This window comes from Manacus vitellinus, unplaced genomic scaffold, assembly GCF_001715985.3.
Source record: "Manacus vitellinus isolate BGI_N305 unplaced genomic scaffold, ASM171598v3 scaffold_8_pilon, whole genome shotgun sequence".
Lineage (NCBI taxonomy): Eukaryota > Metazoa > Chordata > Aves > Passeriformes > Pipridae > Manacus > Manacus vitellinus.
Window position 1 is genome coordinate 4,600,845 of NW_021940864.1, and position 20,357 is coordinate 4,621,201.

General features: G+C 43.1%; 1 protein-coding gene across 1 annotated transcript; it reads right to left on the reverse strand.

The window, feature by feature from the left end:
- Positions 1 to 1,421: 1,421 nt before the first annotated feature.
- On the reverse strand, positions 1,422 to 4,544 carry LOC103767655 (left-right determination factor 2). The gene is made up of 4 exons (XM_025896371.1): positions 4,280 to 4,544; positions 3,122 to 3,368; positions 2,079 to 2,318; positions 1,422 to 1,761 (listed from the first exon to the last, which is right to left on the reverse strand). Exons 1-4 carry the CDS (start codon positions 4,542 to 4,544, stop codon positions 1,422 to 1,424), a joined length of 1,092 nt encoding a protein of 363 aa, XP_025752156.1.
- Positions 4,545 to 20,357: the final 15,813 nt, after the last annotated feature.

A 20,357-nucleotide genomic window follows, 5' to 3' on the forward strand; every position in this document is an offset into this window, starting at 1 on the left:
TTGGTCCCGCCCCTGGTCAGCAGTTCAAAAAGGGATTAAACCACATTATCATTGTGTTTCTCCGGGGGATGTGTTGGTCAGATGTCCATCAGGAAGGGACGGAGTTAAAATATTCTCCTGAGGAGGGAGAGGCTGGGAGGCAGCTCATCTCTTTCTGCACTACAGCTGCAGCTGAGCCTACAGGTTCTGGCACTGCTGCAGTTCAAGGGGACGGTATCACCTCTTGCTGTCAGATAAGATTCTAGGTTTTCTCTTAAAGCAAGTGTTGACTTAAACTCCACAGCAGCTCAGGGAGAAGTGCTGGCTGTGTGGGCTTTGCTCCACCTACTGATTCAGCCCAGTCCCAGTGCCCATGTGAGTAGATAAGCTTTACCAGAAGCAGGTAGGATCACAAAGGTAGCTGAGAAGAGCTGTTATTGTGTGTATATTTATAAGAGCTGGACACTGAGAGATTTTTTCCCTCCATTTTTAGACCTAAAAATAAATATAAGCAAACACATGGCTACTTTAGTAATTATACTTTATTATTTCCTTGAGTTTGAAAGCACACAAGACTTGGAAAATATCCCTAAATTGAAGTAACTGTAATACAGAATCAGAAAAACAAACTGTTACTCTTGAGAGCAAACCTAAGTCCTAATATTCCTGTTGATTCCAGGACTCTAAATTCTGCCTAAAACTGTGCTAAGCCCACGGTGCAGGCACCAAAAATATAAACTGTTGAGTTCCAGATAATATTTTATGTACGTGTAGATATGTATATACGCATACAATACATACACACATATATATATGCCCTTTGAGCTGTAGACAATATTTTATGTACATATATGTACATATATGCACATAGTCAATGTGTATATATCCAGTATGTAGACAATACATACACATATTCATATACTATGTCCATGTGTGCACGTGTGTGTGTATAGATTATATACATGTAAGTGCTTCTGCTCTGCAATTTGCCATAAACATGACTTGGACAGACAAGGGCTAAACCCAGGAGTCTAAGAATGAAAAGCTGAGCCCATGCATTACTTTTTCCCCTGGTGATGGTCACTGTTCCTTTGCCTGTAGCTGTTTGCAATGCTCCAGGGTGGAGACTGAAATAACTTGGACACAGTTCCACCAAATTCAGTGAAATTTATCTAGCATCAAGGGGGCCCTGAGAAGCATTAGGCTCCATAGGTACCCTTACACAGGTATATGTGAAGATGCATTGTCCTCTGAGCCCACCTGTACGGACAGCGCCTTCAAGTGCACCCTCTCTGCAGGGTAGCAGGGCACGGGGGGAGCCCCAGCCCCAGCTGCTGCTGACCCTTGCAGGCAGATGTCCCCCCCAGGACCTTTATCACTGGCCCCAGGGTTGGGGCCAGCAGGGAATTGGGGACTGGGTGAGCCCCCATGCCACCCACTTCTCACACCAGTGCCATGCCATCCGTGACACAGCTGCACCTCTCGACGATCATGTTGGGAAACTCGGCCGCTTCGATCTCGGTGCGGTTGCCCCTCTTGACCAGGTACATCATGGGCAGTGAGGAGCTCTCCGCCACGGCGCAGGTGCGCTCCCCGTAGCCGAAGTGCCACAGGGGGCTGGGGGGCTGCAGGCAGCCCCCTGAGCACCGGTAAGCCTGGTACCCCGCCGGCTCGATGATCCAGTACTGCGCCCAGGAGAGCTCGCGGAAGCTGACGTAGTGTTCCTGCCGGCAGCAGGTGGACTTCCCCAACATCGCCTCCTCCCTGCAGTCCCCGGGGCCCCTGCGTACCAAGGGAGAAACGAGAACTGATGCTGTAACTGGAAACGGTGAAGTGGGGGAAATAATCCAAATAATCCCCCCTGTTAATAGCACAGATGGGCTCTGAGAGATGAAACTTGGCCCAAGCTCAGGGTTCGTTTGAGTATTCAGACAACAAATATGGGAAGAGGAAAGGGGTGATTCAACAGCAATTTTCTAACTCCTACTTTCTAACTAACACATGTGAGAGCAAGAGTTGCCCACCCTGGGTTGGCACACAAAAATAATTCAGGGGCAAAATTACTTCAGAGACAGTACAGATTCAGGCTTCATACGTACTCATAGTCTTCCAAGTTGAGGGTGTAAAGCACCAGTTCAGGTTTGCCTAGGGCTTTATCCTTGGGGTCCTGAGAGGTGAAACGCACGGCTTTGGCCATTTCCGAGGCATAGCTGCCCACTCTCTCTCCTTCGATCCAGACCTCCAGGAACATTGGCTCCTGCCTCTTGTTTCGCAGCCAGTGATGCACAGCCTGTGTCACGTCGAAGTTCTTCCAGCCCGACTCGCGTATAGGAACCAGCCTGCACGACAGGGGCTTGGCATTAGAGAAAAGCCCATCAGATAAAGCCTGGGCTTGCAGAGCTGTTATTGCAGCAGAATAATTTGCTTCCTGTAGATTGTCACATGCCTTGATTGCACGATCATTTTTGCTGAGCGCTCTGGGCAAGCACCCACAGAAATTAACTGACACCTCAAAAAGAAGTATACATATCTAACAGACACTGAAGGGCTAAATAAAACCCTCTGTGCATGCTCATGTCAAGATATTCATTCATGCTCAAACAGAAATAGGGTGGTGCAGGATTACATGCAACCTCAGTACTAGTGATGACAGCCTGTTAAACACCACTATCTCCCACTGCTCCTGTCCTAGCTGCAGTAGGAACTTAAGTCTCTACCCACCCAGAAAATGCCTTCAGGGAGTGTAAAACTTCCACAGAGCTCGAGGCTACAGAATCAGATGCTTTTTGCATAATTTACTTATTTAGACTAGATAATGAAACTGCCAGTGGAAAGAATACCAGCAGCCTAACACACATGAGTTAGAGAGTGAGAGAGAAATGAACAAGGTGGAGGGTTTTAGAGGGGAACACCTAGCAGTACATGGCATCATTTGACACAGAACTAGATTGTTGCAATGAATCTTCATATACTGCAGCCTTAGCATAATATCTGCTCTTATAAACTCATTCTGGGTTTAGAGGCTACAGAGCCTAATTCTACAGATGTAACCCTGTCAGACTGACCTGAGCCTCAACTACATGATACCCGAATCCAGCCCAGAGGACCTGTAGCCTATAACTAGAGTCCTTCCTTTTCTTACCTGGAGTCTATCAGAGAGGTCCTGTTGGTACCATCGTGCTGCCGTTGCACCCAGTACACGCTGACTCTGGCATTGGAGACAGGCCTGTGAGACTGCCTGGCAGGAAGGTTTGCTCTGTCCAGAGGCTTTTTGAAGAGTTTTAGTTCAGCCATTGTGACTTCGCTGTTTTTAGGTATTCTGCCCTCCATGTCAAAGATCAGGTTCTGGCGCGTGGTGGTGTCTGAGTAGAGGACTTCTCCTGGCATACCTGTGCAGTTGGGAACAAAGAAGGTGGCCTGTCACTGCCATCCTGATGAGCAAAGGCCGCACATTTCATACACAATTATCATCACTACACACCTCTTCCATGGTCCCACACTGAGCCTTGTGGCAGAGCCAGCCACTAAGCACACTTTTTCTAATGCATATTTGAATCCAATGTCTTGCAAATACCCTAATTCTTCTCCTGTCTCTCTGCAAACTGGAGGAATAAAATGTCCTACATAATTTGACCCCAAATTGAGCAGACCCCAAAAGGTGTGCATCTCTGTGCCAGTGCTGGGCATAAAAGCAAGAAACTGCACCACCTGAAATAAAGAAGTATTTTCATTTGCTGCCTAGAGTGCTATGTATGTCTTTTGAAAGCAAAATAAGCTCTAAGTGTCCTTGTACAGCCACTATTGTACACCATGATGTCTGTACAGCTGATTGCCTCCTTCATATTTCTCCCAGCCAAAAAAAAAATCTAAAAAACAGATGAGGGAGAGCAAAACATCCTCAAAGAGATTGATTCCTGTTATAGGACTTGCTGTAGATTTGACCCCAAACCTGCAAGTTCTACAGTTTCTACTGCCTTTATTTTTCTTAATCGTTTTTCCACCTGCCCAGACTGTTGCTGGGTACCAAGGCTTTCCTCTTCTATTAAGCTCCAGCAGCAGCCTGCCTTTTGCAAGGACTGTGGGACTCCCTCTCCAGGTGCAAGGAGTGACTAGTGCTTTTTTATCTTTAAGGTGCTGTTACATGCACCTCTTCTACCCAACTGAGCTTTGGAGCCAAACCCAAACCTCATTCTCCCCGTGGGTTTGCCTCTGCCCATCCTGAGGCCGGCCGCGAGGGAGTGGGCAGCTCCCCCTGCCAGCGGCACAGGGCTTTAGACGCTCCCAACGCCAGAAACGTTACCTGCGTTGCCAGGGATCCCCCTTAGGATGCCGGCCAGGCTCGGCAAAGCTCGGCGCTTCACCCTCTGGCGCTTCAGCATGGAGATGTACTTGTTCCTGACGTGATCTGGGATAACCAGATCCACCAAGTCTCTCTTATGAAGTTTAGGGATCTCAGAGAGCCCCAGCTGCTTCAGGAACACCTCCTTGAACCCTTCCTGGGTAAATGCTTGGACCGTGATGACCAGACAAAGCATGCAGAGCATCCAGGCGCACCTCAGGTCCATCCTCCTCCGTCAGCGAAGCAGCTGCCTGCCTGGCAGAGATGAAGGGGGGATCTCTCTGGGGCTGCTCTCAGCAGAGATGTGCTGGCAGGCTGCCTGAGCTGGACAGAGATCCCCTGCACTGGGGTTTTATAGCCAGCCTCGTCCCACTGGCACAACAAATTTCACAAGTGGGGACGAAGCAGAGGACTTGAAAGGATCACTCCCCTGTTGGTAGACACATGCCAGTTTAACACCTTCATCTACTGCAAAGTTAATACAAGAAGGTATAGGGGGGCTCCCAGATTCCTTCACAGGGGAGAAATTTCCATCTTTTTTTAATTCCCTGTAAATGTTTGCCCAGAAACACCCTGAGCTATCAGCGTCCTCTGTTCAGCCTAGGTAAGGGAGGAAACACATTGCTTTAGGTACTGCACCATATGATTCTTAAAGGAAGTGTCAATTTTTACTGCAGGAGACTCGCTACCTAAAATAGCCAATATCAATCAGGAGAAGCTTTAGCTTTAGCTGGAAGTCCACTTTTATGGCAAGCATTAAAAAAATCATTTAAATCTTGGAGGGGGGGGAGGGAGGAAGGAGGTACCACTTTGATCTCTGGATATTTGTATCAAGTGCATGAATCAAGGCAGTGAATCACAGCAGTTGAATGATTTATGTCCTTTTATGCTGCTTCTGAATCACAGAAGGTGGAAGATGTACAGACATAACATTTGAGAAAAATGTCCCATCATTCTTTATGGATTCCTGTGGGTTTTAGTAAATACTTGTGCTTAGAAGAAGGCCTTTATGTAAAGGCAGATCACCTTTCAGTGAATATGAGAAACCGCTACACTCTTTCGCAAGATGGATGAGGAATATTGGTATTTTGGATGCTGTTACCAACCACAATAGGATGCTGGCTCTGGAGAGTGAAGCTGACCTGGAGGTTGGCATGGGGAGGCTGCATGTTTGCCTTGAAGTCAACCTTTAAACGTTAAGCTCACATCATTTTCTTCCCTGGCCTTTGCTGGCATAAGATGTGGAAATCTATTTTTGACACCAGTCCCAGGAGAAGTGAATAGAAAAAATAGAATGTGATCAACAAAAGTGTGAAGGAGCATGGCACTTGAAGTTCTCATCCTCTCCAGCAGTCACATGCCTGAGCACACACACAGGTGTCCTCAGCATCGGAGGTTCTCTGGATTTTATACCTCTGTAAATGATTTAAAACTGGTCCAGCTTCATCCAATGGTGTGCCCTGAGGACAGTCTGGCTGGAGGATTCAATGTAATGAACTTGTACAAAAGCACCCCTGTTGTGGTTCATCCCTCATTAAAACAAGTGTCAGCCGAGGCAGCCTGTTTTGTAGCAGAGGAAGGCAATAAAACCGTCTGAAAGAGCCTCACTAAACACTTCTCTTACAGCTCACTTTGTCTTTACAACCTTTTAAGAAACTTGTCTCCTTAAACATGATAAAGCCTCTGCTAGATGTTAAAAGGGTACTTTATTTAGCTGAATTGAGTTTTAAGGCTAAAATGGAAACAGATTACAAACTAGCAGCTTGTGCATGGCCCAAGGAAGTGCATTCTTTAATCTTGCCCTTTATGTAGCATCTTTCTCTGTGGATGAATCTTATACGTCCGTTTGTATATTCATTCAAAGTATATTGATTCCCAAGACACAAATAGCAGTCAAAAATACCCACTTTATTTGACCGCTTCAGCTTCAACTCATGCAAAAAACTCCTGCTTTTGCAAATAAGAGGAGGGAAGGTTTTTTTCTTGAAATCCTTGTTACCCCCTCAGCCCCTTTGGAAGGCTCCATACTCCACGTTCCCTCCCTCAGGACTCCTTCTCCAGCTAAATGGCACATTACTGATCCTCAGGGGCTGGGACAAATGCAGCCACACTGATGAACTGCATCAGAAGACTGGGTTGGAAACCCCACCGAGCAATGTTCAGGTGGCTGATAAAGTTTCTTATATTAGATTCTATAAGTGTTGGCCAGCTCAGTTCCAGCAATGAATTTGTGTTCATAAGATTAGAGCCACCTGGATAAAACTGCAGGTCATGGATTCGTAATGGTCTCTCTCTTATGTCACAAAGATATGATCCCATATTTATTTATCCATCCAATTAGTCTTTGCTCCAGAGAGTGGTCCTGCTGTGCAGTGAGTGCTCTTGAAAGAGCCACAATAACATGAAATGAAAATGCCTGATTGGTCCAGCAGCACTTTCTGGTATCCGGATGTGATTTCTCCCGTGGCTGATGCCACGGGACTCTCCACTGTCCAATGTGTATTGGAAGGTGATTTATGGACTTCACAACTAAAATAAAATTATTGACCAAACACAGTTGAAGCTAGGAAGATCAACTAGGAAGAAAACAGAGGATGTGGATTGCAGGCTTTTCACAGGAGAGTGATTATCTGGTCCAATTGGAGGATTTGCCATTCCACCTTTGTCATGCAAACAAGAAAAAGTCAGGAATTTTATAATAGCTCTTTTTGTGTAATGTGTATTAGAACCTGCATGGCATATTCAAAATGTCAAACAGAGAATTTGAAGAGGCTGCAAGGGATGAAGTATGAGAAAGTCCTGGTTTTAATAAAAGCCAGTTAGTTCCTAGCAGAGAGAGCATCTCTAAGCTTTTAATTTTGTTATAAGCAGTTCTCTAAGACATTTGCTGGGCATATTCAATGCAGTGATTTTTGGTAAATAAATCCAGTGGCTTCAAAGACAAAGTGTCAAAGGCTTACCCTAATTATGTAGCTATTATCCTGGGAAACAAGAATGTTTCAAATGTATTTGCAATATTGAGGATCTGAATATTTAACTTTTCAAGATTTGAATTGTCATGGACACAACTCTTTTGTGTTGCAGCTGGGCTCATATGAGAACAGCCCTTGCTTGAGTGATGTGAAAAATAAAAATTTTTGTGTGGTCCAAGACGTGCCCATATTTGTGCCACAAGTTTATTGTACAGAGATGGGAGCACAACTCTATGGAGATTTTAGTCTGCTTTTCCCCAAAGCTAGGGCCTTCTAAATCTAGGAGTGAGGAAGTAAAAATAATAGTGATTAAGATGCCGATATAAACATACCAAGTTTAAAAATAATTCAAGTATAAGTTCTGTTTGGTATTCTTTTTCAGCCTTAAACACATCACATTTTACTTAGCTAACAAAACACTGCAAAAGAGGCTGGTCATGTGAAGAGCTGGATTAGGAATTTCAAACCTGGAAGTAAACTGCAAGCTATGCGTGAAGGCATGCCCTTCTCACACTGCCTCACCAATGTGTCCCATCAGCCACCTGACAGTGCTTCAAACTGAATATTCCCACCAGCAAACCCAGGCTACACACTTTAAAGTGGGATTTCACTGGCATCTTTGGCTTCTTTCTGGACTGGCATGGTCTGTGCTGGTGGTGGAACCCCTGTTCCTCTGCTGGAACTGGCCCCGTGTCAAACAGGTCCAGACAGCAAGCATGGAGTTCACAAGCCCACCAGTGGAAAGCTGCCCCACTGCCAGCAGCCTGATTTCACACAAAACAGGTTTATGACCAATTTCTAAATAGTGGCCAAGTCAAAAAGCGCTTCCATTTCCCATCTCTGAAGCTGTGTAGTCCTTTCAGCACAGGATGAGAGTGAGGTGTCACCAAGAGCAGGAGGTGACATTCTCTGGGTTGGTGGCTTAGCCTGCCCTTGATGCAAGCATGGCTGGGGGGGCAACACAGCACAACACTTGCCCCCCTTGCCAGAGAGGCAGCCCTGTGTGCCCATAGTGCCTTTACAAGGAGCGAAAAGTGATGTATCCCTCACTCCATCAACCCTGTGTGACTCCAGGGACAATGGAAAATGACCAGTGGTAGTTACTCAGTGTGACTCTGTTACTCCACAGAGGCAAGACCTTTCAGAAATTTGAGAAATTCCTCTGACACAAAGGGCAAGTGAGCAGGCCACAGGGTTACTATCACATTTGCTTGTCACTTTAGCTCCAAACATCATCAGCCACTGGCCTGGTCTAGAAATGCTCTAATTTGTCCTGTACTTGTTCCTTGAAAATGGCATATGCTTGTTGAAAGATACTGGAAACTGTCTTGCCAGGGCAATGACTTTCCATCCTCCTTTACATCCAGAGACAGATACTCTTTTGTTACTGTATAGAATCATAGAATGGTTGGGTTTGAAGCAGCCTTAAAGACCATCTAGTTTGAACCTCCCTGCCATGGGCAGGGACACCTTCCACTGGATCAATTTGCTCAAAGCCCTGTCCAACCTGGCCTTGAACACTTCTAGGGATAGGGTATCCACAGCTTCACTGGGAAACCTTTTCCAGTGCCTCACCATCATCACAGTAAACGATTTCTTCCTCATATCTAATCCAAACCTCCTATCTGTCAGTTTGAAGTCATTACCCCTTGTCCTATCACTACATGCCCCTGTAAAAAGTCCCTCTCCAGCCTTCTTGTAAGCCCCCTCTAGGTACTGGAAGGTGCTATAGGGTCTCCCCAGAGTCTCCTCTTCTCCAGGATGAACAACCCGTAGTTCTCTCACCCTGTCTTGCTGGGAGAGCATGAATAGCTTGCTCAGTGTACAGAGACAGAATAAAAGCACCCAGGACTTCTGTGGGGCCAGTATAGCTCACTGGAGTTTGTGTGTGTGCTCCCCATGGTCTCAGCCTGCTCTACAAGAATGTGGCATGGAAAAGTTTCAGAAGAGATATCCTGATAACACAAGACGTCCAGTTTTATCCATCTCCCAGGGCCAGACTGAAAACAGCAAAGCCACTCAATGTAGTGTGTTGATCTGCACTAAATCCTTTATGCTGGTTGTGATTTGTTGCAAAAATTTGGCCGTGTTAATTTTTGTGCCAAATGGCTTTGTGCTCAATAAGGTATCACGTGACTTCCCTGCCTTCCAATCATCCCTGTCCACCCTCCAGTGAGCATAAAATCATAAAAGGGACTTTATATCTGTGTTGTGAGCACTGACTAACATGACTCTGGGAAAGAGAACTTCACATCCCATGTCTGAGATGAACTATGGTGACTCTGAACTGATAGTGCACAGATCTCTATCAAAGGCACTGCAACCACTGTCCTCAGTGTTTACTCTGCCTGCCAACCAAGGAGCCAGTTTCACTAGCAAGTATTGTGGTCCAAACAATAACCTGTTTGAGCTACACAGAAAGTACTCAGTTCATTTAATCTAGGTAAAAACACAAGCATGTTTTTCCTCATCACTCGTATAGGCCATACTGGAATGGGGATCTCCAAAGGAAATATCTTACAGATATCATGTCCTGTTGGGTTCTGCTCACAAACGCTGAAGCCCCAGGCAGCAATGGGGATAATGTTCCCTTATGCATCTATCCCACAATATATCCAGCATGGTAAACCCCCATTTTATTTGAGAGAGATATCAAAAACCTGGTTTGATCTTGAGCTGAATTCATTAATTTCTTGTGCTGTGTATCTCAGATTTCATTGACTTAAGCACATCTTCCATAGGCAGCTTCTGCTTTCACTCACGGGCTTGTTTTGTTCAAATGGCCCAGACAAAAGGCTGTGTGTCTGAAAAGAGATGGATAAAACGTCCAAAGTACCACCATGTTCTTGGTCAGCTGATGTCAGCTGGCTCACTTGCAGGGTTTGTTTTGGCAGTGTTTGCACAGTGCCAGTGTTCTGGCAGAAAAGAGATCTTCAAGATTCTTTATTTTTTTATTTTTTTTTTTTACAGAAAAGCAAACACAACTGTTTAAATACAGCCTTTTCTGTCCCCTCAGCAGTCTCCTCCCCACTGCCCTAGTCTGTGCCTTGTTTGTAGCTGGGGAAGCAGGATTTGTTATCACCCAGATGGCTGCAGAATAGGCTGCTAAGCAAAACCGCTGACATTTAGCAAATGCAGTTGAATCAGATAAACAAGCATAGGATCCTAAATTGCTTGCTTTATACCGGAGTCCACTTCATTAAGGAATGTCCCCATTTCTGAGAAATAGCTGTATTTTGTTGGAGCACCACTTAATTTTCTAAGAAGAGCTCACCTATCTGCCTAATTAAAATGATGCTTTTTCTTTGCAGCTGTGTGTTTACACTGCAAAAGTTTACCAGCTTTTTTTAAGAGTGTGTTTCTCCTGCCCTAATGAGAAAGTGAGTTCCCACCTCTGGTCTGAGCAGGCTGGTGAGGAGAGGTTGCACAAGTTCTCCCTGCCCTTAGCAGTGACTGCTGCCAAGTTGGGCTTTAACCAACGTGTTCCAGTGAATGTCACGGCGAGGGCTCAACGTGTGACCCTCTTAGTTGTCTGTCCCAGAGCACGTGCGTCCAGCAGAAGGGAACCTGAGTGCAAGGGAGGCGTCAGGCACGCTGGAGCAAAGTGTGACAGCCAAAGGTTTTAATGCACATGGTGCTAAGAACAGAGCTGGGCTCCACATCAACGCAGCTCTCAGCTCTATGGGCTTCTGAAAGTCTGGTGCATGTCCACCAATATGAGCCAGCAGTGTGCCCAGGAGGCCAAGATGTGGCACCTGGGGACTTGGTTTAGTGGTGGACTTGGTAGTGCTGGGTTAGTGGTTGGACTCAATGATCTTAGAGGTCTTTTCCCACCTAAATGATTCTGTGCCAAGTTTGTGTAGCAAGTGGCTACACAAAAAACCATGAGAAATGTCCTCATTTTCCTGTCATGCTAATACAGTTGGAATGCTATTCATATTGCATCTGTGGCAGTGAGTAGCCTGGCTTAATTATGGATTGTATTTCCTCCAATTAATTTTAATTCTAATAACTTTTGCTTCACTGAACAGACTTTCCTCTTTTGCTAAGAAAGAGAGAAAATTAATCACTTTTTCCCAACTCAGATAGATAGAAAAAGAAAAACTCTATATTCTAGCTGCTGAAATTTATTTCTATTACCAGGAGAAGCTGCAAAGGTGGAAAGATTATGAACTACGTGTTAATGCAAGTTGAATAATTTGGATTACTAACTTTGCTGGAAGACATTTTTTTTCTGCAGGCCAAAAATAAAGATGAAAGGTCAAGATGAGTGAGATTTAAAAGGAACCTCTTCTGCTAAACATGATGAGCTGTTGTGCAAAATAGTAATTTGTTAGTGGAGTGTAAAAAAGGAAAAGGGCTGTTCCTTGCACAGAAAATTACAAAACCCAGTGCAAGATTGTAGAAGACAAAATTAAGTCATAAAATGCACAGAGATGACAAGAAAAAATGGATAAATACTTTAGATGTCTCTAATTTGGTACATCAGGTAGAGTGCAGAGTAGCTGTGCAAAGGCTTCTGCTAGTCCTCACTGACATATTTAAAATTAACTTGGGCAGTGCCTTAGAAAACACACTGGTTGGCAAAAAGATATCTGCAACAACAGGAAAATGAGCTGAAATACTCATATAGTTGTTTTCCATCTGTAACATCTCCTGGTAAAGTGGCTTTTGGGCTATTGCATGTCAGGGGGTTTTACAGCATGGAACTTAGATGTATTCACTTTCAAAATAATTATTTGCCCATGGCTTTTCTCCTTGATGTTAACAGCACACTAGTGCTGTGTTCAAGAGGATGATGAAGTGGAATTCTGAATGGGTCCAGCAACAACACCAGGCCTGCCTTATCTGCATTCTGAGTGAGCTGGGCTGATACTGGTGCAAGATGTTTGAGAGGTTTCTGGGGGAGGCAGGAGATTCAAGACTGAACAAAACAATCTTCTTGGAAGCTATGATCTGGATCAGACTATAATCCCTCATTCTGATGTTTAGTGTTCATTCCTTTCAAACAGAAAGAGGCAGCCTTGACTGGCTGTAAGCACTGTATTGAACTTTCACAGGCATCTTTTCCTTGTCTTCAAAGTTCTGACATCTCTTCTGAAAATGGTCTTAAAGGGATATAGATTATTTGAAATGCATTTTAAAAGATTTTAGATCCGTTAATAAAATTTCAAATTGTTAACATTAACTCACTAAATAGTTTTTAAAATCTAGTGATCTGGTTACTATTTATGGTGATTTATTATTTATCCTGTTTATTCCATTCCTCTTCTGTCTAGACTGGATACCTTGTTACAGCTCTGAGAACTATACAATAATAAATATCAAAATATCCTTCTAATTTTCTTCTGTTTTCAAACCATACTGCAATGTTCAGAAAGGAGGATGTGTGGATAGACTGCTTCTACTCAAGCAGTTACTACAAAGGTGTTTTCATTTAAATATTTATACTATCATGATATTGCCTTTGTAACTTTTTTTGAATGCTATTACTTTTTCATGAAAAAGACTTCAGTAGAAAAGAACTGGAGAAAATACAGTTATTTGTGTATTTGACTTCAAAACAGAACACAAAAGGGTATTTTACTTCATGGCACAGGTTAAATTATGTAATTTCCTGTCATGCACTCATATCTATGTAAACAAGGAGTATAAAGTCTCGGATATAACATGGCCCTTATAAAAAGCAAAATAAAGCTGTGTGACCTGACTAGTTTTAATCCTTTTAGCATTCATACTACAGGACCCTGGGAGATGCATCATGGTCATTTGATTTTAAAAGGGAATCTAGCCACACTTGGCCAGGTCACTTGAAGCGTGAAACACAAACTTCAGTTGTTTGGGGTTTTTTCACTTTTCTTACCTAACCATTTGCTTATGCAAAAGCATTAATCCAGGAGTGGTCAGAATTTCCATATAGCAACTGAATGCATTTCCAAACCTTAATTTTACATTCAACACATGATTCTGCAGGAAATGCCATGCATTTGAAGCTGGTATCTGTTAGTGTTCCAGGCTGAATCACTAGAGTAAAGATATGATGTCCAAAATTTATTTTACTTATGCAGCATGGCTGCTTCAGTTCAGCTTCACCAGTTGCCAATGCAGATTCCAGGGTCTTTTGACAAATCATACATGTGGAGAAGACTTTCAAAGGTACAAGAAGAAATTCAGAGTCTATTTTTCATTGAGCAAAACTTGGGTGCCTAGTCCCTCTTCTCTTCTTTGATTCCAAAATAGAGCAAGGAATATTTTACCTCTGTGACAGCAAAACCGGAAATAATTACTACAATTTGAGTGGAGACATAGATGACACGGGAATTAATCTGAGATACTTAATAGATCAGATCTGCTGGAAGATCTCAAAGGCAGATTACAGGAGAACAGTGTTCTCAATGAAGTTCAGGTTCTGCAAATCCAATGGAAGGAATCTGACAATTACAGTGTGAAGCAGACTCAGAAGGCTGGCTCTTAAAACTCTTTGGAGGCTGTACCACTTGATTTGTTTTAAGTCCCTTGTAGTAGGAAAGCTTATCTCTGACCTTCACCATGTTCCAGGCTGGTAAACTCTTAAACACATGCTGTACTAAATGAGAAAATACTTCAATGCCCAATGGGATATGTAAATATACTATTGCTTGGGCTTGCCTTGAAATGGATCTAGAAACCACAGCAATAACAGAACATGGTTGTCTTGTTTGCTAAGTGGATGGGAACTGGTTCCTTAACACAGTTGGATGTCCTCTGAGAAATGCCCATACAAGTCCCAGCAACTGACCCAGGCAGGGCCAGAAAAGGTGCACCATGTTTTGAAGGCAGAAATAGTTTGCCAAGTTGTTTCCATGTAACACTGAACCTTTCTTCTCTCCTGGAGTCATTCTAGAAACTTCCTCAAAGTGGCTGTGCCACTTTACAAGACCTACTTTTAACTCCTCCCAGATTAATTCTGACCACTCACTTAATTATAATCTGGTATATAATCTGAATATCTGCTTTAGTGAATCTAAATACATAAACATCTGTTTTACTAAAACTGTGCATAATACCAATAGGAAAGGAGAGCTGAAAAAATTGGGGCTGCCTTCCCTGTTCTGTACCCTCCAGATTATTATCTTGAGTAAATTGCCTTGGCGAAAATTTGAGGTCCATATTTAGACATGAAAATAAATAAGATGATTTTCAAGGGCACCAGCCAACCACAGCTTCTATCAACAAAACTCTAATCACCAATAGACTCTAACAATTACTGTACGTAAAATATCTAACTAAAACAAGCAATATTCCTCTTGCCATCTGTTACTACTTAATTACAGGGAAGAAAGTTGCCCATTGATCCATAGATCACGTGTGTGTTCAAACTCAGCTCATGGTGACTACATACTTTCTACACAGATAAGGCCACACCTTCACTCATGAGGCAATGTCAAACATGCCAAGTCCAGCTGGAAGAGATATGAGGGAATACCTTTATACCCTTTGCAAACACTTGAAAGGAGAAAAATGGAGCAGAAAAAAAGAAAGTGATCCAGAGAAAATGAAATCATCACAGAAAAGGAAATATGAGAAAGGATGGATGGGGAGGAGGAAATAAATTACTACAGAAAGAGGAATGAGAGAGTGGATAGGGAGGCACAAGAATGGGAAAGTTGGAAGTTATAGTGATAATATGTCCATACTAAGGAATGGACAGATTTAGGCAACTCTTCTGCTTCCCTAAACTGGAGGTGCCAAAAAGCACACAGCGATGACCCACATGCCTGTGGTGTGCCTTGAGCAGAAGCCATGCACTTGGAACTGGCTGTATCCTGCTGCTTCCCACCATTTCCAGTCATGCTCTGTTAAAGCCAGGCCCTGGGTGCAGGAACTTCCATGCTGGAAAAGGCCACGCTGCCCTCGGTCGCGGCTGTTTGCCATCGCGATAGCTCTTCACAGGTTCCTGCCTTAAGCCGCTTTGCACCCTGACACCAATCCGCCCCGGACACTTGCCCCTCACGTTCCTGGCACCTGACCCCCTGCTTGGGCTCACCAGGATCATCCTGCTGTCATTAGTGGCCCCCCGCTTGCCCGCCGGGGTGTGTAACTGCAAAGGAGTCAAGTCGCTGCTGCAGTGGAAATTGTAACAGAGACCTTCTCAGCTCCTCGCAAAGCCAAAATCTGAATTTAACAGATCAGATCTATTTCTAGAGGCTGGGACGCAGAAATCAGCAAGAGATAAGTATTGGTGCAAACTCCCAGGCAGAACACAGAGGCTAAAAAAGTAACTTAGTTCTGCTGTTTCGAGATTTAACCTGAGATTAAAATGAAATCAAAGCTCTTTGAAATCCTCATAGTTGGCACTCTGAATTTTTTGCACATGTAAATCCAGAAATAGGAAGGGGGAATTCTTGCCCAAGGGAAAAAACTATTACTCATTTTTAAAGTCCTTTAAAAATTATTTAATCTAGAGTGCTATTCAAATACATTTTTTTTTTCAAAAATATACTTATTGTAAATATAACCATCTATAATGGTTAAGTTTTTGACACTTCAAAAATACTGTAAAATACATTTATAAATGATCAAACAGTGTGTTTGATGCTGACATTTAAAGGGAAATCAAGCCAGCTAACCAGAAAGGGTCATCACCAAGGCATTGGAACTCCGTTCTTACATCTAAAAGCTCAGGATCTCACTGGACTCTTTGCAGATAGAGTGCATATAGCAGACCAACCAGTTTAATAACTAGCTTCCTCAAAGTTGTCAAACTGAGTAGTATTTGGAAAAAAAATAAAAAAAGAGGGGAAGGAAAACTAGCTTTCCTCTTCTGATCTATTCTGAACAAAACCAGGATTTAAGAGCTTTGTTAACAAAAATTTACTCTCAATCCAAGGATCCAGCAAACCCTCCAATGGTTTAGACTGCAAGAACTCCTGGAGTGTTTTGTGGTTCCTGCACAATCAATCATCCAGCTTTCTGCTCCAGGGAAAGCAGAACCTAATGCAAAGATGCTAATGTCGGTCCAGGTGTCACCTCAGCACTGGGGCACCAAGAGTCGGTCAGGACAGCTATGGAGCACAGAAGCTCTTGAGGACACTGGAGTTCCTCACTAAAACTAACATTTGTTGTACCCAAATATGGGAAGACTGTACAAGCTCTCAGTGGTTTCATATTTTACACTGGTGACAAACACACCTGCTCCCTGAGGCACGTAAATCCAATGGGTCAGGTGGCCAGGTGCTGGGAGAGACCAGATTATGACAGACAGTTCCTCCATCTCTCTCTCTCTTGGGGAGCTCCCTTAATTATAGTTAGTGCTATGCCACCTATGCATTAACTCCCTTCAGCTGCTATACACATAGGCATTAAGATAATACCTGTATTCAGAAAACAATGAAGTCATCCACGTTGCAGGTCACCTTGCCCTAGTTTTGTACCAAAGTGTGCACATCAATAGCAGCTGCACTGCAACCAGCTAATAATAAACCTAAAAATCCTATATATCAGTAAGAGATTCTCTACAGCTGCAACTACCCTAAAGAATGAGGTTTAAATCTTTCTCTTCACAGAGGTGAGTGATGAGGAATCTCGTGGTAAGCATTGTCCCCTGGTAAGCATCAGCCAGCCTATGGTAAGGTTTGGCAGTCATTGCAGCTGGGTGTGGCAGTGTTTCTAGCTGGGATATCCATACAGAATCCCAGGAGCACTCACAGGGACCTCTGTGACACAACCTTTTTAGACACAACGAGGATGATCAAAAGCAATGACCTCAGTGCACAAAGTAGGGACAATAATTCACCATTTCATATATCAAGTTTAAATGCAAAATACGTTGCAATATTCTTAGTATTCCCCACATACTTTTCAGTATTGCTGTTTTAGATTGCAGCTTCTTGTGCATTTTAATAAAATTCCAGTTTTCATCCAAGTATAACTTGCTGACGATGAGAGGAAAACGAATCATGCTCAAGCATCAATACCAATGTTCCATTCACCATTTCCCACCTGACAGAAGATGTAAAAAACTCCCCAAAACACAAATTACTATCTTATATTGATAGATATATTTTGTTAAATATTTTGTTAAATATTTTGCATAATGGTCAATTACATTGATCAATAGAAATACATCCCAACTTCAATGCAAAGCTATTTCTACCTTGAAAATAAACTATCTATGATAAGAAGCAGCACTACAAAAATAATTACTAAGTATAGATCATTAATTTAAATCAATACTGGCTGCTTGCTGATTTGTATTATGATTAGAGTTCATTTAAATCTATCTGTCTAGATTTTTCAATTTGTTTATTTTTATTATAAACTTATTAATGCTCAGACCTTTCAAAGGAAGACTCCATAATGCCCACACTGCATCCTTTGCTATACTGAGGCTTGTAAACACATTGTTAGATGAAGGCAAAGATTAAAGGATAGCAAAGGGCTGCCAGGCCAGAAGCCTGAATTAAATCCATTAAGTTATATTTGAATAGGCAGATAAGTAAGGAAGGGCAATCTGGGCTGATGAGTTTCTTCAGAGAGAAGGAATCATGGTGAGAGTTGCCACGCATGGCAAAGCATCAGGCCACCTGCTACTCACCTCCAGAGACTATTGATGTCCTGTTAGGAGTTCACCCATCAAGGGATGTCCTGCTGTGATAAATCAAACTAAAGTGACAGCAGAGTTCCTCAGCCATAAGGTCATTTAATAAAGTAAGGGAAGAGTCACATAAGTGTAAACACCCCGCACACTTGTTCAACTTGGTGCTAAAGAGCTGTTGAAGTGGATATGGAGGATGCAAAATAAAAGAAAGATGGAAGAATTTTAAATTCTATTGACCTGCTCCCTAGGTCCTGAGGGTGGTTTTCCATCTGCTCTAGCAACATAATTAAACGTTTGGGAACTAATGACAGTATGTGGCTTTTGTCACCAAAAGAACAGACAGTGGTAAACAAAACCCTATTTACAAGAGGTAGGGAGGGAAATGTGGCTCTGCTGGTGAAATTACAGATAAACAAAATCACACCACTTAGCTAAAGAGCCTGTCTAGACAGAGGAAGAAGAAAAACAAATTACAAAAGCTTGATGTTATTCTTGTGAGAAAGACGGGGAAAAGTTATTTTGTAGCTAGGCAAAAGTCTTCAGAATGAAAAATGTCAAGATTGCAATGTCAAGATTACAGAGTAAGATAGTCTAGCCGGAGCAAGCCCTTCCTAATTTTGAAAAACATGGCAAGAATCAAAAGTACGAACAGCTTTGGAAATCAGTGAGAAAATCAACCAAACAAGAGTTTTTCCAGAAAAGGCAGGATGGAATAATAACTCTACTACACTCATGCCAAACAACTTTTCCACCAATATAGCCCCAAGCAGAAGAGAATGTGATTTAAAGCTAAAATAATTAACACCCTTCAACAACAGTGGGATTTCTTTATTCCAGCAGTGAATCTGAACCACTCTGCTTTGAGCTGAGAACTTTTGTGCCATTTTCTAATTAACATAACTGTTACAGACAATTTAAAATCACAGATTATCCACAATGCATCTGCTAGATAAATTATGAAGTTCTGTCTTGAAATGTCTCTCAGTGGCTGCAGATAACCAGAACTTCTCCCTTTTTGTTGAATGAAGAGGGGGGAAGGCACAGAGTACATGCACAGCCAAATGCTGCTCTCCACTGAGCAGGGGCTCCTGAAAAGTGAAAAAAGGATTTGACAGAGTAAAACAATTGTGAATTAATAAAATGGCACGAGCAGGAAAGCAGCTTTTCATGCAGGGCCCTAAGTAATCCCCATCGTCTGAATACACAGGAACACGAGGAGTTGAAGAGGCAGGATCAGGATGGTCAGCTGGAGGAGATATTGGCTTCTTAGCAGCTGGAACACTAATTTCTTTCAAACATAAAAGTCAACAGATAACTAAGAGGTTTTTTTCAGACCTAACCTTGCAATGTCCTATTTATTTTCAGTTGTTTTTGGAATGGGTTCCTGTTCTGAGACATCAATACTGCTTCATCCACAAGACTGCAGGTAGGGTGCAAACCTCTGGAGGCAAGTGATCCCTGGTTCCCTGTGACCAGTTACATTTTTATCATTATCATAATCTTCTTCTTCCTCATATGACCACTGCTCATTGAGGTCATGCCAGCCAGGGCCAAAGGATGAAGACAGAGGGCGATGAGGATGGTTTGCAATGCTAGGTATCAAATGACTGTTGAGGGAACACCAAAATAAAGAGTAAAGGAGAGGTGGACAGCAGAGACCTGCTGTACAGTGTTTCTGACCTGTTGTCTGGAAGCAATTGACTCCTGTAAAGGATAAGATGGCTTTATGGATGTCTGGGAATTGGTCTCATCCCAGTTCTGTCATAGACTTATTAACTTAAACTCCCTAGGTTATGGGTTGTTTTGCAATTTATAACATTTGAATGGAATTTCTATCTTCAAAGCTGTGTGGACAAAAAGGGCTTTACATATTTCATGGAACATTCAGATTACTACAATTAATGTATTTCAGAGTTACCCATCAAAAGAGGTGTGGCCAACAGGTCAAGGGAAGTGATTCTCTCCCTGTATTCTGCCATTATGAGACCTCTCCTGGAGTGCTGCATCCAGCTCTGGGGTCCCCAGCACCAGAACGATGTGAACCTGCCAGAGGAGGGCCAGGAAAGAAGGCTGAAGCACCTGTCCTATGAACACAGGCTGAGAGAGCTGGGATTGTTCAGCCTGGAGAAGGCTCTGGGTAGACCTTATTGCACCTTCCAGTACCTAAAAGGGGCCAAGAAGAACGCTGGAGAAGGACTTTTACATGAGCAGGTAGTGATAGGACAAGGGGGAATGGCTTTAAAGTGAAAGAGGATAGGTTTAGACTAGATATTAGGAAGAAATTCTTTATTGTGAGGGTGGTGAGGTGCTGGAACGGGTCTCCCAGAGAAGCTGTGGATGCCCCACCCCTGGAAGTGTTCAAAGATGGGCTGGATGGGGCTCTGAGCAATCTGGTCTCGTGGAAGGTGTCCCTGCTCATGGCAGGTGGGATGGAAATAGATAATCTTTAAGGTTCCTTCCAACCTAAACTATTCCATGATTGTATGAC